Genomic DNA, 27,962 nt, shown 5'->3' with positions numbered 1-27,962 from the left:
CCAAATACTTTAAACTCAGTATTTTATGCTCTCTGAAAAGCACGCGGTATCCAGGAGTAAAACTGAAGGTAAGACTCCGAGTCAGAAAATAAAATAAGGCTTTCCTTTGAACATACAAATTAGGTTCAAAATCGTCAGAAGGCGTTGTTTATTTAGTATTGACCGAATTTGAATACCAAATAAATGTACGTTTTAATAGTTTGTATGGCAACTGGTGTGTGACAATAAATTGACAATTGAAGACGTCTGCACAGGTAACGTTATTTTAAGTTCAATGTCGCTCTGTGTTTATGGGAAATCGGTACATCCGCATACTTTTGTTTTTTATACTAAAACGATTTACAGGTAAGAAAGCTTATTTTTCTTTGAAAGTAACCTTGCACCTTTTATTTTAATTAAGCTTGTGCTTTTGTTTCGGGTTTATTAATATTCATATTAAGTTATATATATCGAACTTAAGTATTTATCAATTAGAAAAAAATAAAGGATATGGTGAATTTTTAGCAGCAGCAGTCCGTCCCAGTGACAGTTTTACTTCCCGCCAATCACCCCAATTGGACCATGACGCAAAACCTATCTATTGGGTTATTATTTTTATTGTAAAAACAAGAAGCGGGAGATACCATGGGGACATTCAAAACCCATAAGTCAAAGAGAAACGTCCAAAAAACACTACTCTACATAACAAACTAAAGGCTGAGAAACACAAACCCCACCAAAAACAAATGATCTAATGTGCTCCGGAAGGGTAAGCAGATCATTCTCTACATCTTTCCTTTGCAAGAACTCATCGGTGATGAGTCTTATTCGGTAATGTCACAATCGAGACAAAGAAGACGGATTGTGGTTAGTAATACGAAAATTCGAATATACAACGTCAATTTGTTCTGATACTGAAAATTCTTAAAATGTTTGTAACACGACATTAAGAAAACAACGATCAATCAATTAAAAACAATCGTTGTAATAATCGTAGTCGAAATATTTGCGAACAAATCAGGGAACAGCCTCAGCAATGTTGTGGTGCAGTGCTAGTATCGAGTGCAGTAGGTCAAATACAGGCAAATATTTAGCACTCGGTGAGGGAATTGTTTGTAAAACAAGGGATACATGTTTCCTGTGGACTTTTATATTTTTGTTACCACGTTAACATACTGTTTTATTGTACGTGTCGGTGACTTGCAAAGTTATTTCAGTTTTATAGTACATTAACATTTTTTCCGCTCTATATAGGGATACAACCATGCGTTGGAAATTTAACAAATCTTGGGAAACGAAAAACATTATTCCCGACTTTCACATACAATATTTGTATAAAAGGTAATTCATTATAATTCAATATTATGTATTCATTTATCTGCTTAAAAGTTGATAGTTTTGGTAAAAGACTGTTTAATGTCCCTTTATCACAGTTTTGTGCATTCTACCACAGATATATTATTTATTACTTTTCACTTTTTACTGTGATAATCATGTAGTCTCTAATTTTGAAAGTCAAATTGCATGTGGGAGTTACACCCTTAGCTTCAGAATACTTCATCTTTTATGAACTGTAAATATTTAATATCCATTGGAAACAAATGTATTATGAAAAGTGTATCTTTTTATCAGATACTGTATAATGACTTCTAAATGTTTTTGGTTATTTGTGTTGTTACAGTAACTTGAGTGTTGCGTTGCTGGATCATCAAAGTATAGTAATACTCCACGTCTCCTTATATTTATATTAACATTATAAACATGACATGGGATCCTCAAAATATTTTAAGAACATTTAGGTACTACTACTAGGGGGTGTTTAACGACCTTGACTACCCATGACGGTCTCGCACGGTCGGTGATACTTTTAGGTGAAATGCGTTTTACATGTATATTCTTCCAAACATGTCGCATTCCATTATACTCACACCTGACATTTTAAATCATGTATATCCTGTATTTAAGCGAAGGAGTATAATGTATAACTCAACATGTTGTAAGTACTACCAGATGTGACGTTTAATGGGAGTGATCAAATGCTGTTTGACCATTCTTTTTCCATTTATAAGTTCTATAATGCTTAATCTATATTTCGCAATGATCTACAAATATAATAACTCTTTTATATTTGTAACAGTTAAATTCAATACTAAACCACTAGTGCAAGCCATTTTTAAATCAGAGGCAAAGAAATTGCGTCTTATAAATTAAATTGATAAAAATTAAAGAGAATTTAAATCTTGACTTTTTTTGTCATTAGATTAAATTAATGTTTATTCGGTAGTTAAAATTAGATTTTTCGGTTTTCCCTGAGTTCATATTATATTTATTACGCATTAAAAGTATCAAAGTTTGGGGATCTTTAAACGTCAAAGTCGATACATATACCCTCATCAGGCATCGTGATTATATAAACGAGTTTTTCCTCTAACCTGCAGCTCAAATACAGTGTAGGTGCATATTGTGTATGATTTATTACGGACCTATTGATAAATTATTATCTGTTAAATTAAGCTATTTATACAACTACATGTAAATCCTGTAGTGTTTTTTGTAGATCTACGTTCTTTCGTGTACTTTTTGATAATTCAATGAGCAAGAATGAAATTTTATATATTGTACATTTACATTTTATTGGGTTTGTTTTTTGTGTAGGTAGTAGAGCATGCTTGCGTCCTCAGTTGACTTCTATGCATTGCTCTAATTGTACTTTTATATTTATATGATTATCCAATGTTGTATTATTTTACTATATTTTATTACATATCCACAGTTATTTTTTTTACACATACCATGGACTTTTCTTTATTAGAAGAAAAAGGGCAGATACATGTACTATCATGGCTAATGAGTACTATCACAAATCGTAATGACAATATATAACTAGAAATGTCCAATTTGGTGCCCTTGTTTCTTTTGGTTGAGAAAAAAATTAGATAATAGTAGACTTTGAATTGACCCTTTTTTTGTTGCATGTGGACATAAAATGAACTATACTCGTTACTCAAATACAAACTAACAATAAAACAAGACAGTACGGATTCTTAAGTGAATAGTAAATTTACAATTTAACTTTATTTTATACATATAACATGTAGTACAGGCAATATACATGTACCATATGATTGATAACTAAACACTCCATGATCTCGAAAGTAATTACATGTGTTTACATATGCAAATACTGGTTTAGAAATTTAAACAAACCGTAGCGTGTTTGAAGAGGACAATCCATTTACATTAAATACAAATTTATTCTAGATAGGTGAAGTGTCAGTACCGTGGCGATCTTTTGAGATGGTGTTTACCCTGTAACTTAAGATTAACACTGTTTAATGCTACTTATCCACCTAAAATAATTTGTTTTCTGGTTGGGGTGTGAAAGGGTCAATCTGCATTTAACATTTCAAAACATCAAGCATCAAAGGTCAGTGTCATTTCATTATTTTTAATATACATTTATATCATCCTTCTTTAAAATATGCCATAAGTAGTAAGTCAGGAATAGGTACCAGGGCTGATATGCATAAAACTACTTAAGTTAAGATTTGTTCTGAACGGACGGATTTTTCATCATGTCCTACGATAAATTAGTACTACGATTGGATATCTTAACTTAAGTGGTTTTATGCATATCAGCCCAGGTCAGAAATATGACCGTTGTTTTTCATTCGTTTGGTGTGTTTGAGCATTTGATTATGCCATTTGATAAAGGACTTTCTGTTTTGAATTTTTCTTGGAGTTTCGGTATTTTTGTTATTTTACTTTTTTTATATTGCTAGATTATTATTTCTAATTTTAGTTTCTTGTGTACAATTTGGAGTTTAGTATGGCGTTCATTATCACTGAACTAGTATATATATTTGTTTAGGGGCCATCTGAAGGACGTCTCCGGGTGCGGGAATTTCTCGCTGCATTGAAGACCTGTTGGTGACCTTCTGCTGTTGTCTGTTCTATGGTTGGGTTGTTGTCTCTTTGACACATTCCCCATTTCCATTCTCAATTTTATTCCTTTTGCAAGTTTAACATTTAAATGTTATCATATTTCAAACTTTTGAAATTTATCTCTTTTTTTTTTATTAAAAACAGTAGTAATTTGCATACAGATCAATTTCAAAAGAAAAACGTTTATTGCATGAACTCCAAAAGGAACGAATCATACCGGGTACACTGTTGTACGTCGACAGGGAAAGTGTCTCCTACTATGCATGCTTCGCCCGTCATGCGAATCCACACTACCGTGTAACGTATAACATATATGTAACCATGATATATACAGGATAAAATTACATTTGTTCATGTGAATTTGACAATACATGAATGATAAAAATATGAGCATTTATTAGATAGAAAGATGGATGTCTGTCATGATCATGATACTAAAAATTCCACTAGTACTAATACTAGTGGAATTTTTGGTATCGTAAACAGATAAAGCTTTAAGATCAATCCGTGATTCCTTTTTAGTAGTCTTGAATAATTCTGAAGAGGATATTGCATAGATATATCTGTCAGTATCATCGAGGTTCAACAATATTACATGTAGTAGTGGAATTTTGCTTTTACCTGTCCAATCATATTAGCATCTTTGTAAGTCTTTTATGTACCCTTTTTTTACATCCACTCATCTATAAAGATCTGTATATGCAGGAAATAATTTAAAGTAATTTTGTTGTATTTTATTCGTCTCTAGACTATACATTTGTAATTCCAAAGCTATTATCTATAATTCGAAGTAAACTGCGTTTAAGAATACCACTGCTTTGTAATTGTCTGTCTGAATCTTCTTAGCTTTAATTCCATTTAATTTCCGCAAGTATTTTTTTAAGGATTTTGCATGAATTTCTATTGACAGATTTGTTTTTAAATATTTAGATTTAACGTTGCTCCATAGAATGAAATATCTGTTTATAGCAAACGTGTAGAGAAAGAACACAGGCGCTTAAAGGGAGACAATCCAATTGAATCATGTTCGATCGCCAATTGCAAATGCAGAATACGTCCGATACTTATATGCATTGTGTACATGTAATTTTGGAGCTGTCTGCTGTATCTTTTTTGTGTTAACAGTTTTCGTTTTGTCATAAATCTTGTAGGTATTGTTCTGTTGTTGTTGAAATTTAGTCATGTCGGAGAATTTTTAAGCGTACTATACGGTATAGATTTGCCCATTGTTGAAGGCCTTAAAGTGACCTATACTTGTCTAAATCTACATTATTTGGACTTTGTTTAATTGTTGTCTAATTGGCAATCATATCACGTCTCCTTATTCTATATATTATAATACATTATATAATTATAAACGTTACGAAAGCCAGGAATTCGCAGGTGAAAGTACAAGAATTCGATAAATTAGATAATGAATTTTCAATGGCGTTTTAAAACGCAGGGTTTGGTATTTTTTGTAAAAGAAGTTAGTAAAATTCTTATTAAATGTGTTATATAACATTTTGTCTTTAGTATTTTATCATTTGATTGTAACAGTTTATAATCTGAAATTACTTTTACTTTTAAAAAAGTTGAATATGCTGTAATCTTTATACTTTACTTAATATTTGATATTCTTACGGTGTGATTTCGTCGTTACATTTACCGTATGTGTATGTACATGTATGTGTTCTTATTCATATACATGTACAGGCAAAATCATGTGGCGACATAGTTTGCTTTTCATAGATAATTTGAACAAGGAGTCATCGATAAAATAAACTTTGAAGTGCTCTTTAAGTTAGCTATATTATCTATATTCATTAAGAAACTGTCACACTCATGCAAATAGATGCATAAACAGTTTTGTAATCTTTAGAATATAAAATTTGTATGAGTCTATTCTGTCATTTATTGTGTTTGATTTGTAATTTGATCCTTGACCCCATGTTTCATGTAAACATAGTTTGTGAGTGTAAATAAAGACTTACAAGTAAAAATATTTTTCTGTATATAACTTTAATTGAAAAACTATTGGGTTTCTGTTGATTGAATATGAAATATGTGCTTTGGTGCACCTTAACCTTAAATCTTAACATGTATCATATTACCGTTACAGGTATAGAGGTAAACTTTCAAAATGGCTAAAGATAGACTGGAGCTGTTTAAGCAAAATCATCCCCAAGAACTCGTCAAACTGAGCAGAAATGATATCGGCGTTATTGTTGGTTATTTTTGTTTGGTTGTTCTCATTGGAATCTTTGTAAGTAGTACCAAATAATCATACATAGGACGAACAAATAGATTAAATGAATATGTGAATAAAAAAACTAATAGGTGTTACAATTTGAACAGCAACAGAAACTGCTTCCCCTTCAAAGCAACGGCTGTGGTCTTTAGTGGGGAATTCTTAGTTTTCTGAATTTGAAAAACAAAAACAAAGAAAATTTGAGGCCAAGAACGATCGAAACAGTCATTTTATGAAAATAATTCTGCTTTGCTTCCAGTAGTAAAAAGCAAAGTTGAAATAGTACGGATAACATTCTTTGTGGTCTGAAAAGAATGATGACTATTACGCATATGTTTTAAAATTAAAGCAAGAAATTGATCATCAACCAAGTAATTTAAAAGCATATGTGATAACGAAATTAAATGTCCAATCATTTTACGTAAATTTTGATTCATCTTGATAAATAGATATAAGAAGATGTGGTATGAGTGCCAATGAGACAACTCTCCATCCAAGTCAAAAAAGTAAACCATTATAGGTTTTCAACGGTCTTCAACACGGAGCCTGGGCTCACACCGAACAGTAAGCTATAAAGGGCCCCAAAAATTACTAGTGTAAAACCATTCAAACGGGAAAACCAACGGTCTAATCTATATAAAAAACGAGAAACGAGAAACACTTATGAACCACATAAACAAACGACAACTACTGAACATCAGATTCCTGACTTAGGACAGGTGCAAACAAATGCAGCGGGTTTAATCGTTTTAATGGTACCAAACCTTCGCCCTTTTTCCTGAAACAATAGTGTAACATCACAACATAGAAAGACACACTATAAAATATCAACTGAAATAGCTTAACTCAATCAAAGGACATAATAACACCTGTGAACATACACTGAACAAATAAATTTGACCTAGTATGATACAATGTAAATACAAAATAAATAAACGAAGGGAAGAATAATAAAAAGTAACATGTTATATCGGTATGAAATGTTAAACAAATTAAGCAAAACAATATGCTCGAACAAAAATATCAGCCATTTGCAATAACTTTAAACACAGGTAAATGAAAATAATTTAGAAATATCTGTTTTCAGCTTTTGTTATAGTCTGTCTGACTTTTATAAATCTTTAATCATAAATGATTTAAAATATAATTTTTGAAAATATGCATAGTTCTAGACTATACAAATGTACTAAAATATTCGATATGCACAGCATAAAATCCGTCTTAGACATTTTTGTTTATCTATACAGTTTCTTTTTTTTACAGGCTATGTGGAGAGCAAACAGGGGTACAGTAAGTGGATATTTCTTGGCTGGAAGAGCAATGTATTTTATTCCGGTAAATAAATTTAATAAATTTAATACATGTATATTGTTTTTAATATGTATTGTTTAAGTCAACACTAAATTTCCTTTAGATAAGTTTCCTTTGCGTATTTGTAACACTGCGCTATAGAAGATACACGTTAAAAAAAACTTTTTGTTGATGTTTCCATATTCTCGGTGCAAATGGGGTGTTCAGGTATAGAATGTTAGTTCAAATATAATTGAATGTATTTGATTCAAGCGTCACTGATGGTTCTGAAAGCGCGTGTCTGGCATACAAAATGTTAAGCCTGGTATCTATGATAGGTTTATTACTCCAACTCGAAATGGAAATAGAACTTAAAGCCGGACTAGTACTCAAAGTGTATCTCAAACACAAAATGTAAGGAAGCAACCATTTAACTTCAAGGCGGGGGTTATGTTTTTTTTTTAGTTTTTTTTCTTAAAGTTTTTCGACTCTATCAATTAAATTATTTTTTTCAAAATTTAATACTATAAGGTATGCGGAAAATCTGGATTCAGAATATTTTTTTTGTCATCTGCTTGACCACAATATGTTTTTTCATCAAATTGGGGATCAGAATATTTTTTTAGGACCTTGTTCACAGGAAGCATGGGTATAACTCGCTGGAAAAACATTGAAAGAGAGATAGCTATATGAATTTTAATTTAAAAATGATTTAGTTACTGAGGTCATATGTCAGTTTATTGGCCCGGATCATCTTTAAACGGTCATGGATAGAAGTTTTGATGTACGTAGTAATCTGTATTGATTTTCTTTTATTCATTAGATTGATTCATATTAAAATACATCAAAAGAAATTCATTTAATAACTTTTGCTGTTTCGTGTAAATAACAAATGCTGCTGTTTTAATATTGAAACACCACAAGGGTTACCTGGTGTATGGAAATACCCTGGACTTTTCTCAAAACATAAGCGAATTCAAAGACGACTGTGCGGGATGGATACATACCCTCAGTTTAAATTTCCGTCCCTCACTTTCTGAATCAACTCGCATGTATTGTATGTATTGTTGATTTGTGTCCGTCCAGAAATTGAAAAGTCAACAACCAGAAATCAATCAATATTGAATAAATATATTGATACAGATAATTTTCGCAGATTCGACAAATCTTTCCCGTTTTAATTAATGTGGAAAAAACATTTTTTTTAAATTTCCGGATGATGACTTTATGCCTAGGCTTCCGATTTCTGATAATAAGTATTCAACAAAGGATATTGAATATTTTCAAGGAGGTATTTCAGTGAATACACACATGTACATGTACATGTATACGCTTAATTCTTATTTCAGTTGAAATATATTACTGATTGCATGATATTTCAAGCATTAAAAGTTTTGTTTTCTTATTTAACAAAAAAAAACTAACAAGTTTGTATCCTTTATTAGGTTGGTTTTTCACTATTTGTCAGCAATATAGGAACAGAGCATTTCATTGGATTGTCGGGATCTGGAGCAGCCAATGGTATAAGTGTTGGAGCATGGGAATTCAATGTACGTACGATATACATTTACAAAACAAACTATTTGTTTCTGAATTCTTAAAAGAGAGACGGAAGGTACAAAAGGGATATTCAAACTAATAAGAAGATAACAAATTGACAAAGCCATGGCAAACACAATAAGAAAAACGACGAAGAGACAAAAAGTTAATGTAATAGGGTTCTTGGACGAAATAAAAGGATTCGTCAAGTTTAAAGATGTTTATTTATACGACATAAATAAATAACTCTGAAAATACACAAATAACAAAAACATAAATGCATAGACAATACGGTGTACAAAGGGATATAACTCTAATTCATAAAACGGAAAGTACATGTATAAAATACGATAAACTGGCTCCTTTCTATAAGAATACAACCAATACTATTAAAGTGTATATGTTATAAATGTATAAATTCAATCAAACTCAATTATACACCAAGTCAGGATTAAGTGCTACATTCTGTCCAATAATATTACGCTTATCATTCATTGATTTATGAATGAACTATTTGTTACTATAATGTTTACATGTAATTATTGACATACAGGTAACTACTATTCACAAGACATAAACAATACATATACTGAAATAAAATTAAATTGACAAACACAGACAATACAGTAAACTAAAAATACATTGAAACACTGATCTTACCATATATATGGTACAAAGGTCTATCTCCTATTTGAAAACATCACCAGATTATAATAACATCAAGATATTCTGGTCCTGTTAAAAATATGAATATAACTTACATAAGTCTAACGAACTAAATTATATCTGCATAGCATTTATAAACAATAACTAAAGTATAATGTTCAATAGACATTGCTTTAGACCTTTTATAATAATAATATAAATGTACCAATACATGTATCATTAATATGATATATTATTTCTCTGAGTTCATGAAAATACTTCTTTAAATAAAATAAAATATCTATCATTCATGCACAATCATTCTGACTTATTCAAAAATACATTTTCTCTGAGATTCAAACTAAAGGAAAACTGTGCAAATATTAAAGACTTAGAAATATTAGTAACTGACCTGATTAATATGGAATTAGTGTCCAGAATATATAGCAATATAACTATTTTAAATATGGCTGCTGTATTTTATGATATATAGCTTTCTATCACAAGGTATTCAGAAAGTGTGGTAAAACTTTGAACTCAGTGACTATGACCAATAGAAGACAAGATAATATGACACATGACTGACTGTCTAATGAACCAGAAAAATAGAGCAGAACTACAGTACTAAGGAGATATAACATACCAAGAAAATAAGATTACATAAGAGAATAGAAGAATTGATGAACTCTTAAAATACATATAATAAAACTACTTATTAATATTATTTATTCTGAAAGAAAATAAATATTAATGTAAAACACTCTACCACATCAACAAAAATATGTGTAAAACGTGCATGTAAACGCAAATGCACACATAACTATGAGAGAAAATTTACATGTCCAAAACACTTAATGAAAAAGAATATTTGCACACATGCAAAGTACGATGTGTATTTTTGAAATATATATTTGTACATGCGTAAAGACTATGAACGTTTCGCTAATGTATACCTTTATTCCATTATCGACATATTTGTTTATTTCACATTCAGTCATGGTAAATGTTGAGTGCAAATTCAGGAATATACGAATACGAATGCTCGCCTCGAATGCTAGAGGTTATAGGTTCGATTCTTCGCCTGGTCAGACCATAAACTAGAAAAATGGTATTGGCTGCTTTCCGCTTAGCACGGATTATTTGGGAGTTAGAGCCATAAAGGTCGAAGTCAAAGTAATGTCTCTTTGTAGGATGACCTGCCTTCCTTGGGACTATTATCTTTTGAACTAGCACGTTAACAAAATTCGGCTCATCGTGTCGCTCCTGTGTGGTCATATCACATTAACAAGTTCTCGTCCTGATATGCACGTAATATTCTCCGCTGGTCGTAAAACAACAATCCTTCATCATCATGGTCATAACGTGTGTTCCATAGACTTAGATTTCCAATGTTTATTTTATTAAATATTTCAATTTGCTACAATCAAAATAAGTTCCGCACTTTATATAATTCGCTAATAAATCATTTTCTAAACCATTGTGTATTCCTGAACACTAGCTATTATTGTTTAATTATGCCCACTAAATAGTTCATTGAAATCATGTAAAATGCACTTCGTAGTTTACAGGATTGCTTCCAAATAATAATTGCAAATTTCACATTAAAGAAAGCGAAATAACATGAAATATGCAATAATTAGCGGATACAGTGTTGAACTTCAGGATACGACTTTTTCCAGTTTATCTCTATTGAATGGTATAGTAACTGTTGTGGAACGCGGAACATCGCTACACAATTAATATCAATTTAAAATTTTAAATGTGGAATTGGAATTTAGTTTTCAAACAGGATAAACAAAAGTGAGTTTCATCTATTGTGTGTGTGTGTGTGTGTGTGTGTGTGTGTGTGTGTGTGTGTGTGTGTGTGACGATATTGATAAATTCTTTTTCTCAATTTTTATTCTTTTAAATCTGATTCTTTTTAAATTAAAATTTTAAAAACAAACACCCTGATTCGCTTATTGCGAAGATTTCATCTTTTTTTCAAATTGTCCTGAACATGCATGCAATATTTGCCACTGAACGTTCAACAAAATTCAATCAATCAATCTTTTTCAAAAACTTTCTTCTTTTAAACAAAATGTATCTACACTTATCTCAGTTTTTTAAAAAGCTATATAAAAGAAAACCTTTCGTTACAGGCTATTCTGTTACTACAGCTGTTGGGATTTGTATTTATACCAGTCTACATAGCATGTGGAGTAAGTATTTGTTGTGGACGTATCTGTGGTCAATATTTGATATTGCGTTGATTTGCCTGTCTCTTTCGTGACCATAAAGCAAAATTTCACAGATAAAACAAAAATTCTTACGTAAACGCTTTTTTTTTATCATTTTACACGATTTAATCTCAAAATGGCTATGCACTAACTACTAGTAGGTTGATTTTAGTATAATCTTGTTCAAAATTCAATTGAAGTGTTATCGCACACATGATGTAATTATATTTGCTTTTTTTCCTCTCTTTCAGACCGTGACTATGCCAGAATATCTGTCAAAACGATTTGGTGGAGTCAGACTCCGTGTATATTTTGCAGTGTTGTCTCTTGTCTTATATATCTTTACAAAGTGCTCTGTAAGTTTCAAGTTTGTTTTATAAAGTATTACAATTGCTTACGAATTCCAAGAGATCCAATATTTACCCACGACATCATCAGTAAACTGAACCAAACAATTTAAGTTCTTTTTGGATGGAGCGAACTTGAACCTTGTGTTTAGAGCTTGTTCATGGTAGAACATTAATTTATTTCTCGTGTACAGCGTTTGCCTTTCTGGATAATGGGCGAATTTTTCACGTGCCAATCAAAATTTACATTGCATGTAACAATAATTTGTAATTTCTGACTCCGTAGACTCAAAACAACATGTGTAACTTCGGTTTCAGGAATTTTGAGATAAATGAGTTTATTAATAACATAACCAGAGTCAACTTTAGTAAAATGATTCAATATAAAAGAAAGTTATTGTAACAGTCATTAATTACAAGAAAGATTTACGTGTTTTCGAAATCTTATATACAATGTAGAGGTCTTAAACTGAAACTTATACTCACCCGATTCTGTTCAGTAAAAGCTGATGTTTCTGTTTTGATAGGGCGATTTATTTACCGGTGCCTTGTTCATTCAGCAGTCTCTCGGCTGGGATTTGTACCTGAGCATTTTCATTCTCATTGTTATAACTGGCATCATTACAATCGCAGGTAAATACATTGTATATTTATGGAAGCAATTAAATGTCGACTAGAAGGATAAACGAATTATAACTTGAATATGGAAAGTTGACAGAAAGTTGACCATCGATATATTGTAAAGAAGTAAACGAGAAAAGAAAAAGTGAAAGATGAAAAAAGAAAACAAACGCTGGAAAACATCTTTTTTACATGTTATACGCCCGACTGTGGTTCTATCATATACTACTAGTATATATATATTATATAGGTTTAAATAAACACATGCTTTTTGATACTAAGTATTCGATTTTCGAAACACACATTCTTGGTCAATTGAAGCTAGTATAATTCTATCTTCCTTCTCTAAATGTTAGTGCTATATCATGTCTTCTCAAACTGCCATTTGCTATTCCGCCTCGAAAAAAATATCCTTTCATGTTTTAGCATCTCTTATATTCTTATAGTCACAGGACATTTAGATACGTTGCTGGGATGTAAACCTAAGAACACAATAAAACCGGATGGATTTTTTAGCGTAAAACAGTTCATGATTATATTAAAATATATTCCTTCTACAACCTCTGATTAAAAGAAACAACAATTATAAAAACAATGCAAACATCTACATGTAGCAGTTTAGACTTGCTACAAAGATAATAGTGATTTCAAATCTGGAGGAGGGGGATTTTTAGGGAAGGTATTCTGATGTTATTTCATTTTCAGAAAGAGTGAATTTAATCTTAAGTGTTTACTTTTAGGTGTTCAAGTTCGTTTACATTAATGAAGAATTCGTCACCAGTTTGTTCAAATAGACTATACGTCATGTTTTCCTTCTAAAGTCTATGACTGATTACTTTTATAACCGACTCATTTATATTCTGTTGTAGGCGGTTTGACGGCTGTCATTTATACCGATACTATGCAGGCAATCCTTATGGTCGGAGGAGGCTTGACCCTTATGGGCATATGTAAGCAACAAAATTTGTTAAATATATCTTTGTATGAAGTTTATTTTGTGTCATTTAAAGACAATTGAATTTGTGGTAGTCTCTATAGTTCTTCGTCCTTTGCTGTGTAAGACACAAAACTCTTTCACACCCTAGTTAATTTTAACAAAAGGACAAGAACAACATTAATAGTGTTTCAAAGATAGCAAAACTCTATACATGTAAACCTTAGATAGCTATATATTTGCTGCAAAGGCTACACGCAATTATTTTAAAAAGAATTTAAATGAACATATCATACAGTAAGTAAGACAAGGAAGACAGACTCATATACTGGACCGAGGAAATATGGCTATCCAAAATGTTTTAATGTATATGCAAAAACACTAACGTTACCAATGCCAAATTTGAAATAATGAAAATATCGTACCAGTATATAAGTTTGACATCATGTAATATGATAACCACAAGAGAATTGAGTAGGCACATGTGTATGATAATTTGAGGTAATACAGTACTTAGCATATTTTTTTTTCAAATTATGTCTGTAGTGAATTTGTAACAAGTAGAACAAAACAGTTAAAAATACCAAGAGCGCAATAAAAGAAAATATATCATAGGAGGATGGACCATGACCAAATGAAAAACAAGCAAAGTGACAAGAAAAAAGATAAATAAACACCACTTCCATCAAAAATCGGAGGTGAACCTGCTACTTCGGAAGTCTAATCAGTCTCTGCTCCACTATTGGCACTTGTTGCGTAGTAAAGACAGAGAAGACACAAACGGGACAAAACAGACCATACAAAAAATATTTAATTCCAGATAGTTTGTATCATGAAAGACGATCTTGAATTGTTTTTATTTTTATTTTAGGGATTTTTATACTTAGATTTCTGAATAGAGTCGATTCGGAATTCTACTAGTCCTTGTTTAGTATTAGATATATTATTATAGTTTCGTGTCAATATTCTGACGTATGTGCCTCCTATTTTAATGTCCATTTGAATAGAAGAAAATGTAGGATACATATAAATGAATTAGCAACTTATTTAACAAAAGAAGGTAGGGATAAATATAATACACTTTCATACCCCTGCTCCGAAGAGAAGTAGGAGTATACTATTTAAACAAACTCCCCGGCAGTTCCAGCTCCGATCCGCAAACTACTCTACATCAATTAAGGGCAAACAGTTCCGGAACGAAAACGATCACTGTACGGAGTTACTATTTAAACTCTGTCTATCTGGATCCGTTTGTCCGTCCGTCCCATGAAATTCCGTCGCATCTTTCTCAAGAACTACAAATCAGAGCTTCCTGAAATTTGTTATCAGTCGTTTTTAGTGAACATGCGTCATCATGTGTTGCGGTTTCAGATTCATTGATCCTCAACTTCCTGTTTACCGATATGTTTTAACAGATCCTGGTAACGCATGAAATAAATGTTCCATTTTTCTAGGAAACTAGAAATAAGAGATTCCTGCGAACATGCTTTACCGTATGATGACGTTTCAGATTCATCGCTCATCAATTTCATGTTTATCTTTGAGAATATGTCTCCCTTTTCCTATATATTTTAATTTTTTGTACTTTTTCAATAACAAAAATCATCAAAAATTATTTGTTCACTTTAATTTAAACTGTAATTGTTCTACTCATCGGGGCGTCTTGAATGACAAATAAAATGGTTGTTGTTGATTAACCAATGACTTACAAATGTAAATATTCTAATTTAATACATAATGGTAAAAATAAGAAGATGTGGTATTATTGCGAATGAGACAACTCTCCACCAGAGACCAAATGACACAGAAGTTAACACTATAGGTAACTGTACGGCCTTCAACAATGAGTAAAACCCTGTATGAATTTGCGTCGCATTTTTCTACGAAAATTAAAACCCGGCTTGATGTGTACATGTTTAACCATGTGATTTTCTAGCTTCATTACTTATCAACAACCTGTTCTTAAAGCGGGTTTATCATTAGTGAGTAGAAGCTCGATGTGTTACTTGTATTATAATTAATATTGTGTGGATTAACTTGCAGCATTTAATAAAATTGGAGGATATGACGGCTTAGTTAGAAGATACATGTCGGAAGAAGCAAGTACGAATGTTTCATACAGACTTCCGAATACAACTTGTCACGAGCCAGATCCCAATGCGTTCCGAATGTTACGAGAAGCAGACGACGATTACATGCCATGGCCAGGCTTTCTGCTAGGTCAGACTCCTGGTTCGATATGGTACTGGTGTGCAGACCAGGTCCGTCTTTCAAATAAAATAGTCATGATTAAATTTTGATTGTTCTCATTTACAAATAACACCCCAAATCGGAATTTGCGTATGTTTTTATATATTTTATTTATAAGTTGACATACATGAAAATAAGCCTCGTGTTGATGTGTATTTATAATGCGCTTATTTGAGTGTTAATTGCTATATTGTAAAATTCAAAACGTATAATTGGATACTGTTATATGTCTCCGAACTTTTCATATTAAATCTTTTGGAAGAAATGAGTTTTGAACTTTTCTTTTACAAGCATCTTAATAAAATACCTCATTGAAGTTTTTTTTAGAAATATTGTGACTTCTTTTAGTGCATAGTCTTGGTTAAAACCAGAAGAGTTTTTAAAAAAAGAATGAAACATGATAAACAAGGGAAATCAACAGTCTTGATGTTCTTTATATTATCTTGGACATGGAAGGCATGCGTTTGTGACTTTACATTCACTATACTGAAGAATAACACAAAATATACTTTTAACAAATAAACATGTTGAAAATATCATGAAATGTATCATGTTGATGTGAAATATGATAGAATAAAACTGTTTATAATTTGTTCTGATACAAATACAAGCGTTGAATTTTACAGGTTATTGTTCAACGACTACTGGCAGCCAAAAGTGTTTCCCATGCGCAAGGTGCGACACTACTAGCGGGATTTATTAAAATATTGCCATTGTTTATGATGGTGATGCCTGGAATGATCAGTCGTGTATTATATGCAGGTAACATATTCACATACTGCACTCAGGTGATACTGTTGCACAATACACCTATACATATATTATATTCAAACTTGAATACAATGAGTAGTGACTGATGTACTTACTTTGTTTTATGACATTTACAATATACATTTTGTACAATTTCAAGTTGTTGACACACTAGTTGTGCTTGTTAAATCTTTAATTTTTGGTAAGTGTCTCTTATTAAAATTAAATTTGAAGGCCGTTTTTCATTCTTGGTAAGATAATAAGAATAAAATTCTGCACTAAACCGTCATTTAAATGTTTGGTTTGATGGCGTGCAGAATTCAAGGCAAAGATTGAATATATTTTCGTCTGAAAATCTTTTTTTTTTTAAATTATACATATAATCTCTGATGATAGACATATGGTCACCTGGGTTATTCCCAACTAAACGTGAGACCCATTTAGAAGGTGCGCCAGTTTGGCTGTGTCAAGGATTATAGATTCACATTAATCCGACGCCTCGTATTGATTAAGTACCACGCTCTCTCTGCATGAAAAACCCCACTAATTTTGTAATAGGTCTAGAAAATGCGACTGTTTGGCTTTGTCTGGGATGTATAAATATACGCAGCCACGTCCGGTCGAGTCAGAACGGGGACGTAAATGCGATATCTCAGATTGGTAAAGTGCCACGCTCTCCATTTATAATAAAATCCCTTGCAATAACTTTTTGATAGGTCTGCAGATTATCTTTCTTTCCTAAATACAGGTATATCTTTCGTTTCTAATAGAAGTCATAATTTCCCGATGTTCATTCTGAGCAACCTTCAAAATTGTTCTATGTATAAGTTTATTTCTTGTCCTGAAAATGACTGAAATATTTGCCCCTGATCGCTTAATAAACAACACTCATTCGACCAATCAATTAATGTATCTCATGTAGTGTTCATTTCCCATATTTTAAATAACACCAGTATTGGCGAATAGTATTCTAGCATCTACTATACTTATGTTATTACGTGAGCTACCGACCAGTTGTTTGACGGATGCATCAAATCGGACAACATGTCAGTATTGATTTTGGATCGAAAAATTCATATATTTTTTTTATTAAAAAGTTTTCTATTGTCAGATGAAGTTGCTTGCGTGGATCCTGATATATGTTACCATATCTGTCAGAGCAATGCTGGTTGTACTAATATAGCCTATCCAAGACTTGTATTAGGTTTGATGCCAGATGGTAAGTTTGGTGATGACTATTTTGTTCTAAACAGATGACAAGATTTGTCTCTCTTTGTCCTTCAATGGGCGTATTATCATTTTTTTTCTCATAAAAAGTAGAAAACACCTATTAAAGGCAATCAATGTCATATATCGATGAAATCGAAAAAATCCACCGTGACTAAACTTTAAAAGATAAAAAGAAAACAACACTACACACAAACTATGCAGAAAACTAAGGATTGAGCAACACGAAACATACACATATAATCTGTCATTACTGAAGCTATTTTATCAAATTATTCTACGCAAGATTCACATCCCATTTCAACCTTACAGTTCCTTGTCAAAATTTTCTTAGTTCTTTTGTTAGTGGTTGTACTGATGTTTTTGAAGTTTGTATCGTTGGGCTGCTGTCTCAGTAAATTATACATAATATCTCCGTTTATTCATAACATTCCCTGATTTTCTAAAATGAATCCGTAAACATTTGTTATTCTTTCTTCTGATATCATAGGATTGAGGGGCTTAATGATGGCCGTCATGGTTGCCGCCCTGATGAGCGATTTAGATTCCATCTTTAATAGTGCAAGTACATTGTTCACCATCGATATCTATAACAGAATACGGAAGAACTCATCAGTGAGGGAAGATATGATCGTTGGCAGGTAAGTAAAACAAAAACACCCCGTAGGACCCCCAAAATAGGATCTATTGATAGGCAATTGTTCTTTGAAATTCCGAAATTATTGTCAAAAATAAGACTGCACAAAGCAAATACTGATGTATTACAACACTTAATCATTCATTTTAAACGCTTCAAGTATGGGTGAAAATGTATGGTGAAGATTATCCAAGTACGATACCATGTATAATAAAAAACACGAAGGATATGGGGTATCCATCCATGACACAAGATCAGTACAGTCTACAATCTACTGTTCTAAGCATTTTAAATTATCTAACAAACTCTACTGTAGTACACATATGTTGTTTTCCAGTCTTAATGCTAATTATGTACACATATACGATATGATAGTTCAAAATATTAGGCGGGTACACCATATTAGGGAGCTACCATTTGATTTTTATTGGGGGGGGGTGGGGGGGGGGGGGGGGGGGGGGGGGCTAGGATGAAATTTGAAAAAAATAGGCAGGACGGGAGTTTTGAGTAAAAAAAAAGGCAGGATGCGACACTTGCAAAAAAAAAAAAGTCAGGATGACAATTTAGGTAAAAAAAAGTCAGGATGACAATTTAGGTAAAAAAAAGTCAGGATAAACTTAAAAAAAAAGACAGGACCGAATAGAGTCGAAAATAAAAAGGCAGGACAGAGATTACAACTAAAAGAAAATGCAGGACAAAATTTTTCATCCTAGCCCCCCCCCCCCCCCCCCCCCCCCCTTGGTGTTTAAAGAAGTATAGTCACCTGGAGTTCTCCTGTCGTCAGTAACACCGGTGTTTAAAGGTAGTACGTTTACAATGTAGCTGTGCTTGACATATACGTATATAGCCGTAACTGGTCAGAATGAGGACGTGCAATCCGATGTCTTTTAATTGTAGAGAGATGTACTCTCTCTGTACGTGAAGCAATTTTTTAAATAGGCTGCGAAGTGTCTCTGCGTGAATTTATGCAAGGTAAAATTTCTACCTTTACATATTTACTTTTTCTAGTTGCATTTGCATTCTTGACCTTCATTTTGATGAACCAATTTGCTCCTCGCTCCTATTGATTTATCTATAGTTCTAGCGTTATATGATTATATATGAAATATTTGCGCCTGGACATTGAGCCAATATTAATCAATCAATACAAAAAGTTGCCCGACTGACCTGAAATGAAAATACAGGAAATAATCAGTAATTTAAAGAAGTTATAAAATACAATGAATCATAAAGCAAACAATACAACTCCGCAAATGCACTACTAGCAAGACAGGACAAGATTAAAAAAGCATTGGTTCCATGATTTTGTAATATATATTTTAGAATATTTATCGTCGTTATGATTGGTGTGTCCATTGCATGGGTCCCAGTGATTAAAGAAATCCAAGGTGGTCAAATATTCATCTATATACAAGAAATAACAGACTACCTGGCCCCTCCATTTGCTGCTGTTTTTCTTTTAGCTGTACTTGTTCCAAGAGTAAATGAAAAGGTTTTTATATAACTGTTTACAAATAACATTTTCTGCATAGCAATCTGCAACTGTTGTTGCAAAATTAAACCAACTTTTTGTGTGGCAATGCTTATTTGCTGACTCTTCGTTTTACAACGACGCTCAGTTGATCTGGTTTTCTTTTCATAATAGTACCATATTTTCCAATTACCAATTTTCTTCTGTTATTTAATAAGTAAAGCTATTGATATCAAAAGTTGTAAGCCTATCAAAAGATTATATGTAATTAAAACTATTTTGATAAAATAAAACGATTACACACATTACGCACTGATAATGTGCTCTTTCCGCTAGCCCAAATGTATGTCCTTCCTAATGAAAACAAGTCATACCAATGTAGATCTCTCATTACATTGTCAACGGCAGAATTGGCAAATAAATTATTGAAATGTTTTCATTTTTTATTCTATAGTTTTCACAACCTCTGCCGTTCATAATTGTTTTAATCATTGGTGATTGGTCGTTATATTGATTAACTTAAAGTATAGTTTTATGACAGAATGCTGCAACCACTGTGATTTGCTATGTTGTATATTTGCGCTTCATTAAAATATTGGAATAGATTTAGATAACATGCATAACTTTGCCGTCGGTGTTTGTGTTGAAAGGGGCGTTAAACGCAAAAAAAACCAAAAAACAATCAATCATTAACATATAACTTTTCGAGCGACACTGCTAAGTACTAATATATGTAGATGAAACTCGTTTCTGGTGTACTAAATATGTAAAAGTTTTTCTTCTCTCTGTGCATTTGTAACTCGAGATCAACATACATAAAATAACAGGGCGTAAAAAACAAAAAGGCGATAACAACACAGCTGTATCTCGATACATGTACATTGTTTTAGAGTATGTATGCTTTCTTTTCAGGGTGCGTTTTGGTCATTGATGATAGCATTGTTAACAGGAATAATTCGAATGATCTTGGTTTTCGTGTACCATGACTCGGGGGGTTGTGACAAACCAGACAACAGACCTGACATATTAAAGAACTTCCATTATATGTACTTTTCACTGTTCATTACACTAATGACAGGTGCTTTGGCCATCATCATCAGTTTACTAACAGAACCACCAGCAGATAGATATGTATGTTTATGTTTAATTTTATTTTCCGTAACTGAAAAACATTTCTTGATGACTATAATTAATACTATAAATTTATCATATATAAAATAACAACAACCATTTCAGATGAGAACGAATCAATAAGCTCTTCCCTTACATTTTAGACTGATTCAACAGTTTTACCCTGTAATCGATTCTGAGAGTTCTACCATAGAAATGTCGGTGCATTACTTTTGCGCGCATTACCATTACATTTGCGCACAAAATTCATTACGTTTGCGCGCATTCATTTTACAGGTAAACTCGGGTAAATATAGGTAGATTTTATTTATTTATTCATCTAACTATTATTTTCGAGCAGGATAAGTCGGTTTTATTAAGCACAAGCCCTTAATCCTGGAAATATATACAAATAGAAATGTAAATAAATAGCAAATCTAAAGATTAAAGTACTGATTTTACATGTCGTAAAGTGCTGAATATTTGAAGCGCAAATGTAATCAAAAGCTGCGCGTAAACGTAAAACTTTTTAATCTCCAAATGCGCGCAAATGTAATGCGCCCAGAAATGTTTCTGACAAATTTCCCTAAGAAGAGACAAGGTTAGTATTTTTTAGAACTGTTTGATCAGTTCTATAGCAGATTATTCTGAAAATCCTAAAGAGAGTTTATACCAAACTGTATATCTTACACTTAAAGTTATGTTTTATTTGATTGAGAGATGAGTCATCAATAAAATATTGAATTGAAATTGGTATATCATATACTCATTACAGTTGTACAGAACAACATTCTGGACAAGACACAGAAATGATCCTCCACCAGACTTAGAAGATACACTTGGGGCAAAACATTCACAAATCAATGTCGCCTATACAGCCAATGAACAGGATATTCATCTCAGTGTGAACGGGAACAAAGATCCTCAAGTCTTTACAGTAAATCCTGGTGACCAGAGAAAGGTGTTCAGGGATCCTGATCTCGATAAACAAGGAAGCGCATCGGGTATGTTTTTTACAAACAAAAAAAAACAAACACACAAACGTCTAGGGAATCGCTAGTTACATTGTATCTCAGCGGCTAAAAATAAAGCAAATGTAAAAAGATTATCATCCATTTACCTCGATATGAGAAAAAAAACCAACCAAGAAGTTAAACGCTGTTGACAAACGGTATACAAAGGACTAATACAGTTGTTTAAGGTCGAATTGACGTGTAGGAAACTGTCAACATATACCTTGTAACGATTTCTTACGGGAACACATGCTTTAGTTTAACTGTTCTGAAATGGCTTATAAAACTTATGCTTACAGAAAATCAAATTATAGGCCACGGTAGTTTATCGATTGTCAAACTCAAAAATCTTTTAAGAAGACAAATCAAGATTACAGATCGTTTGAGTTCCCAAAGGACAGGTGCGTCTAAAGGGCAAGCGTCTCCTGCTATGCATGAATCATCCGCAAATCCTCAATCAGTCAAGTAAAGTGTCACAATCGGGAATAAGACAGCATCAGGTAAGACTACAATTGGATATAAAGATCTAAGACTGTGAAAACATGTCGCTTGTGAGGGGAAACTCAGCTATATCGTATAGGTCAACAAATGCGTTGTGATGACCGTAAAAATAAATTTAGTGTCGAGTCAAGTCGGTCTTTTCATAACTCTGTTGGAGTCTACGGAATTATGCTAACCAACTAGTTTTCGCGTTTAACCCTTTTCAGCCGATTTTCCGGCGTGTATTTATCTAAGAGAGTCATACTCGTGACTACTTTTTATATGTATTCTAAAGTCGCAAAAATAAATCGCTCGCGAAAATAATTTGGTTTACAGTATGATATTCTAGAAATTACTTTCAAACATCCCATCTTTCCTTAAGATGCATGACAATAGGACAATTTAAAAGTCCTAAAATGACAATTTCAAAGGCCATAATTTTGTTTTAAAAAAGACTGCAATAAAGATGTAGAATTTCACAAATGTTAATAAATTTGTTAGCGAAATTTAAAAATCTAAAAATTCGTAAAGTGAGTGATGCCAAGGATTGAAATATGTAATAAATAGCAGAACACTAAACACCGTAGATAAAAAGAAATAATAAAGACTGAACAATCCACTAAACAAGTTAAAAAAATCAGCTATAGATACTGAGAAATTACTGTTGGACTATTCTGCATCCCACGATCCACCAGTACCGTAGAGGGTTTATTACAAGTAAGAAATTGTGATACTCGACTGTGTGAGGAACGAGAATAGGAAAACGGATGCGGTCTTTAAGTGAATTACTGATAATCATATAAGTCATAAACTCAAACAACGTAACTCTTATTAGCATGACTGTTTTGTAGATGACATTTCGTGTGGAGAGAAGACTGTCAACTTACTTTGTGGATTTGGAAAGGGAAAACAAGACGAAGAGCAAGCGAAAGCATTAGAGGCGCACGTGAAAAAGGTTCAATCTTTACAACAAGGCTCAGTTGCGAAAATTGGACTACGATTTGGAATGGTTGTAATTCTTGCAATTGGAACATTCCTGTACTTCTTCTGGTCGTATTGGAGATATGAACCTTAAATCTATTTTATTATATCAAAGAAAGAAAAATGCACATTTAGATCAACTGATCGTTATTTTTTTATCCTAATTTCAGCATATATGTTCAAAAGTAACATTGTGCATTCTGAATACTGAAATACCAAATTGTCTGGAAAATACAGAAAAAAGCTATATGTCTATATCTCAAAAAAATATCGTACATTAAGAGTAAAGTGATGAATGTTAATACACAAAAAGCAAAAAGTATCATTTCTTACCATGCATTTATATAGAATAATAAGGGTCACACAGATTCATTGGCGGAAGGCCTTTAGTATGTTCGTCCTTCCACCACAAATCGTTTCCACTTTCATACTTTAAACCCCATTGAAATGAATTTCTGATGTTAAAAAATCAATTTCTAATATTAATTCATGATTTTTTAATATTAGAAATTCATTTTTTAATATTAAGAAATCATTTTCTAATATTAAGAAATCATTTTCTAATATTACAAATTCATTTTTTAGTATCAAGAAATAGTGTTTTTCTTTTTTGATATTAGAAATTCATTTTTTGATATTAGAAAATGAATTCTTAATATTAAAAAATGAATTTCTAATATTAAAAAATGAATTTTCAATATCAAAAAATGATTTCTTAATATTAAAAGATAACTCTTTTTGTCCACTTTGGCTTGCCATAAAGTTGGGTAATATTGACATGATTATTCAACACTGTTAAAAGGTGTTTCATGTACAAGGAAGGAAATCGTACATTAAAAGTCATGGACAAGATCTTAGTTCAGTTATGTCACACTGTCATATGTACAAACATAATATTGACCTCCTTGAACTTTTAAGGATGAACTAGATGCACCTTAGCTATATTGAAATGGAAAACCCTGATTACTTCTACAATTGCATCGATATTTATTTACTAAAAATGAAAATAAAAAATGAGTAATTAATAAAAGAATATTTAGCTTCTTAATTGATTTCACGTTTTAATGTAAGAAACATCATAACTTATGGAACCCTAAAATTCTTTTACCAAATTTAAGGCATAGAAACGAAATAACAAGTAGAATTTCTTACACTCGTGGAAATTATTCATCATTATAAGGACTTATTTCTGTGATGAGGCTTTTAATTGGATAAAACAAAACCAGTGCGAAATTAGTTTTGATAGAATGTGCATTTTTGAAACCGAAACATGCATATTATTCATTTACTTTATATACAGTCTGAAATTTTATTTATTTATTGGTGATTAATGTTTCTTGAAAATTTTCCCTGATCTTTTCATAGAATTATGATGCGAATCTAAAGCGCATTTAAAAAAATCTTATTACGACAATACTTAGATCTTTACATCTACTTTATTTGAACTTTGGTGGATAGTTGGCTCATCAGAATTCATACCACATCTCCTTATATTATATATTATACATGTATCAATAATCACATAAGGCAACGAGATATATTGTATTAATTTGTACAATGTATATATGAAATGACCATGTTTTACAGTTATTCTGTAAGTATTTTGGATATAAAATACATACATTGTATATACATTTTTAAGTAGTTTTTTTCGAATACCTTTACATGTATCGTCATCCTTTGATAACTAATAAGAGATTATTATTGAGATTTATATACATTTTACTCTACGTACGGGGATTTTAATTGGGTTTCTCTGGATATCCTTTGGTTTTTATGTGTAGTTTGGTAGCTGTCTCCTTGATTAATATCCCTATATTTTTTATATGTATCTTAATGTTTTTTTTTGTATTATAGAACTATAGCTGATGCCAATTGTTATTATGTATGTATTCATGAATAAGTGAATCTATAATAATTACATTTTCATGTATACTAATCATTACCCAATGTGTCGCATATGTTTTAATAATAAACTCTTTGAAAATAAAGTTCAGCTTTAAACAAGAGAAAAGAAAATTGCATGGCTTACTTACCGGTCTGCATGTCTTATCAGAAAAGAAAATTCCCCTGTTTTATGGCTTACTCACCGGTCTGCATGTCTTATCAGAAAAGAAACTTCCTCTATTTTATGGCTTACTTACCTGTCTGCATGTCTTATCAGAAAAGAAACTTCCTCTATTTTATGGCTTACTTACCTGTCTGCATGTCTTATCAGAAAAAAATATCCTGTTTTATGGCTTACTTACCTAGCTGCATGCCTTTTCAGAAAAGAAACTTCCTCTATTTTATGGCTTACTTACCTGTCTGCATGTCTTATCAGAAAAAAAAATCCTCTGTTTTATGGCTTACTTACCTAGCTGCATGTCTTTTCAGAAAAGAAAATTCCCCTGTTTTATGGCTTACTTACCTGTCTGCATGTCTTTTCAGAAAAGAAAATTCCCCTGTTTTATGGCTTACTTACCTGTCTGCATGTGTTATCAGAAAAGAAAATGCCTCTGTGTCTTGGCTTACGTACCTGTCTGCATGTCTTATCAGAAAAGAAAATAGGAACTTTATCACATAATCTTATTAATGAAGCTGAAATGAATTGTATTCAAATGGCGAACAATGGTCATCACAATGCATAAGATTGGTGTTTGTTTGTACGTCTAGCTAGTTGCAAAGGATTCATGTATATTAGCAAGATCATTGATAGGTAGGCTCTGGAAAGTGTAAGGACCGGGATAAACGCAGACAATTTGGACTGTCGTTGCACAATATGAGTATGTTGGATATATATATAATTTTGGCTCATTAACTGCCCCCTACGGCTCCTTAAAAATTGTTCTCAGGTTTCTTGAACGTGCAAAAAACATATTGACACTCGTCCTTCACTTATGCAACGCATTTAATGTACCAGTCTTGACCGGACTTTAGGCGTACTTATAAATCTCACACTAAAGTTAAATTTATCAGTTATATTAACATAAACTAACACTGCTACTGGTTTCCTAGTTTTACGAAGAATTAACGCCCATATAGTCCTTAAAAGGCTTCGGTATCGCAGAATTCGTCCAAAACGATCTTAAAAATGTTCTACAAATTTCGACTCAGATACACAAATGTGTTCGCTAGTTCATACATTGGGGTCTGAACTATGAGGAACTGGCATCGAATTTCGGTAAGCGATAAGGCTCGTTTTCTTCTCCAAAAGATGCGATGAACGAATCCGCGCATTTCGCTCATGCCTACATGCAGAAAGTCAACACATTTGGCGTTTGAATCATCATGATGTGGCAACAGTATCATACAACTGCAGAAGAAACTTAGTCCAAGTCCAAGGAAATTTGACGGCTCAACGTTGAAGAAACGAAAGTTTGTAGTCATACATGTTCGATCTTAATTACAGAAAGAAATTGCTGCTTTAGCAGAACAATTCCCTGTCCCATATATCAAGCTTAACCAAGGATTTCTTAATTGTCATGTCTTGACATGGCCATCAAAGTCCCCGGATTCAAACCCAATGGAACATCTTTGCGACGAACTTGATAGAGTCGTCCGCCAACGCAAGCCCTTATCTTAATCATCAGACCAACTCAGTTAGCCATTGCAACATAAATGGCAAATGATATCACAAGTCCGAATACTCGTACACAATTTGATTCGACACTTGCAAAGGAGATGTAGAATAGTTTGTTTTCATTTACTTGCAAGAGGTGTTCACAGTGGATACTAACTTTAACGCATCAGAAACTGAACGAATTCATCGTATTTTTTCTTCAAATTTTGTTTTTAGTATAGTATATGACATTCGAGTAGGAATTAAATCTTCATTCAATATACCAACGCATTGATGTAAGAAATCAATTTTAAGTACACAGCATAAGAACATTATGTGTTTCTTTTTTCAGAGTATATATAATTTCTACACTGGAAATGAGATACTTGATGATAGCAGATGATAGGAAGACTATCATTTGCTGGATCAATGTGCTTCAATGGCAGATTGCAGTCGTATCATCTAAAGTTGTTGACCTTCGATGCCTTTAAACAGATATAAGATATTACATATTGATATACATAAAAGGACATTTAATAATACTAATTATTATTTCTTAAATGAGCTGTTTAATGGCCTATTTATTTAACTGTAACGTATTTAAACGTATCATGTAATTCATTCGGTCTTCAATTGCTATTGCCTTTTAAAATTGAATAATTGAAAGATATTACAAAAAACTATTTCTTGATAAACCATAAGACCTTTATTTCTTTTTACAATTCAAAGATTTTTTTTTAAATCAGTATCCTA

At 32.2% G+C, this 27,962-nt stretch overlaps 1 protein-coding gene and 1 long non-coding RNA gene across 4 annotated transcripts; one reads left to right on the top strand and one right to left on the bottom strand.

The window, feature by feature from the left end:
* LOC127720259 (sodium/myo-inositol cotransporter-like) lies at window positions 1–25,659 on the top strand. 3 transcript variants are annotated; one of them, XM_052226751.1, is made up of 17 exons: window positions 272–345; window positions 1,234–1,320; window positions 6,026–6,169; window positions 7,418–7,489; window positions 8,890–8,994; window positions 11,770–11,829; window positions 12,099–12,203; window positions 12,722–12,827; window positions 13,685–13,765; window positions 15,793–16,010; window positions 16,626–16,761; window positions 17,861–17,968; window positions 18,467–18,617; window positions 19,937–20,105; window positions 20,997–21,215; window positions 21,970–22,198; window positions 23,539–25,659. In XM_052226751.1, the coding sequence occupies exons 3-17, from the start codon at window positions 6,047–6,049 to the stop codon at window positions 23,760–23,762; spliced, it is 2,106 nt and encodes a 701-aa protein (XP_052082711.1). In that variant the 5' UTR covers window positions 272–345; window positions 1,234–1,320; window positions 6,026–6,046; the 3' UTR covers window positions 23,763–25,659. The 3 variants fall into 3 exon arrangements, with proteins under 3 accessions (XP_052082712.1, XP_052082713.1, XP_052082711.1); XM_052226752.1 differs by lacking the exons at window positions 272–345; window positions 1,234–1,320 and adding an exon at window positions 1–68; XM_052226753.1 differs by lacking the exon at window positions 1,234–1,320 and having other exon boundaries at window positions 260–345.
* LOC127720260 (uncharacterized) lies at window positions 25,453–27,603 on the bottom strand. The gene is made up of 2 exons (XR_007990683.1): window positions 25,972–27,603; window positions 25,453–25,866 (listed from the first exon to the last, which is right to left on the bottom strand). It is a non-coding gene; the product is annotated as an uncharacterized LOC127720260 (long non-coding RNA).
* Window positions 27,604–27,962: the final 359 nt, after the last annotated feature.

This window comes from Mytilus californianus, unplaced genomic scaffold (genome assembly GCF_021869535.1).
Source record: "Mytilus californianus isolate M0D057914Y unplaced genomic scaffold, xbMytCali1.0.p SCAF_11, whole genome shotgun sequence".
Taxonomy (NCBI): Eukaryota; Metazoa; Mollusca; class Bivalvia; order Mytilida; family Mytilidae; genus Mytilus; species Mytilus californianus.
Note: the sequence above shows the minus strand (reverse complement) of the source record. Positions and strands in the feature narration are given on the sequence as shown.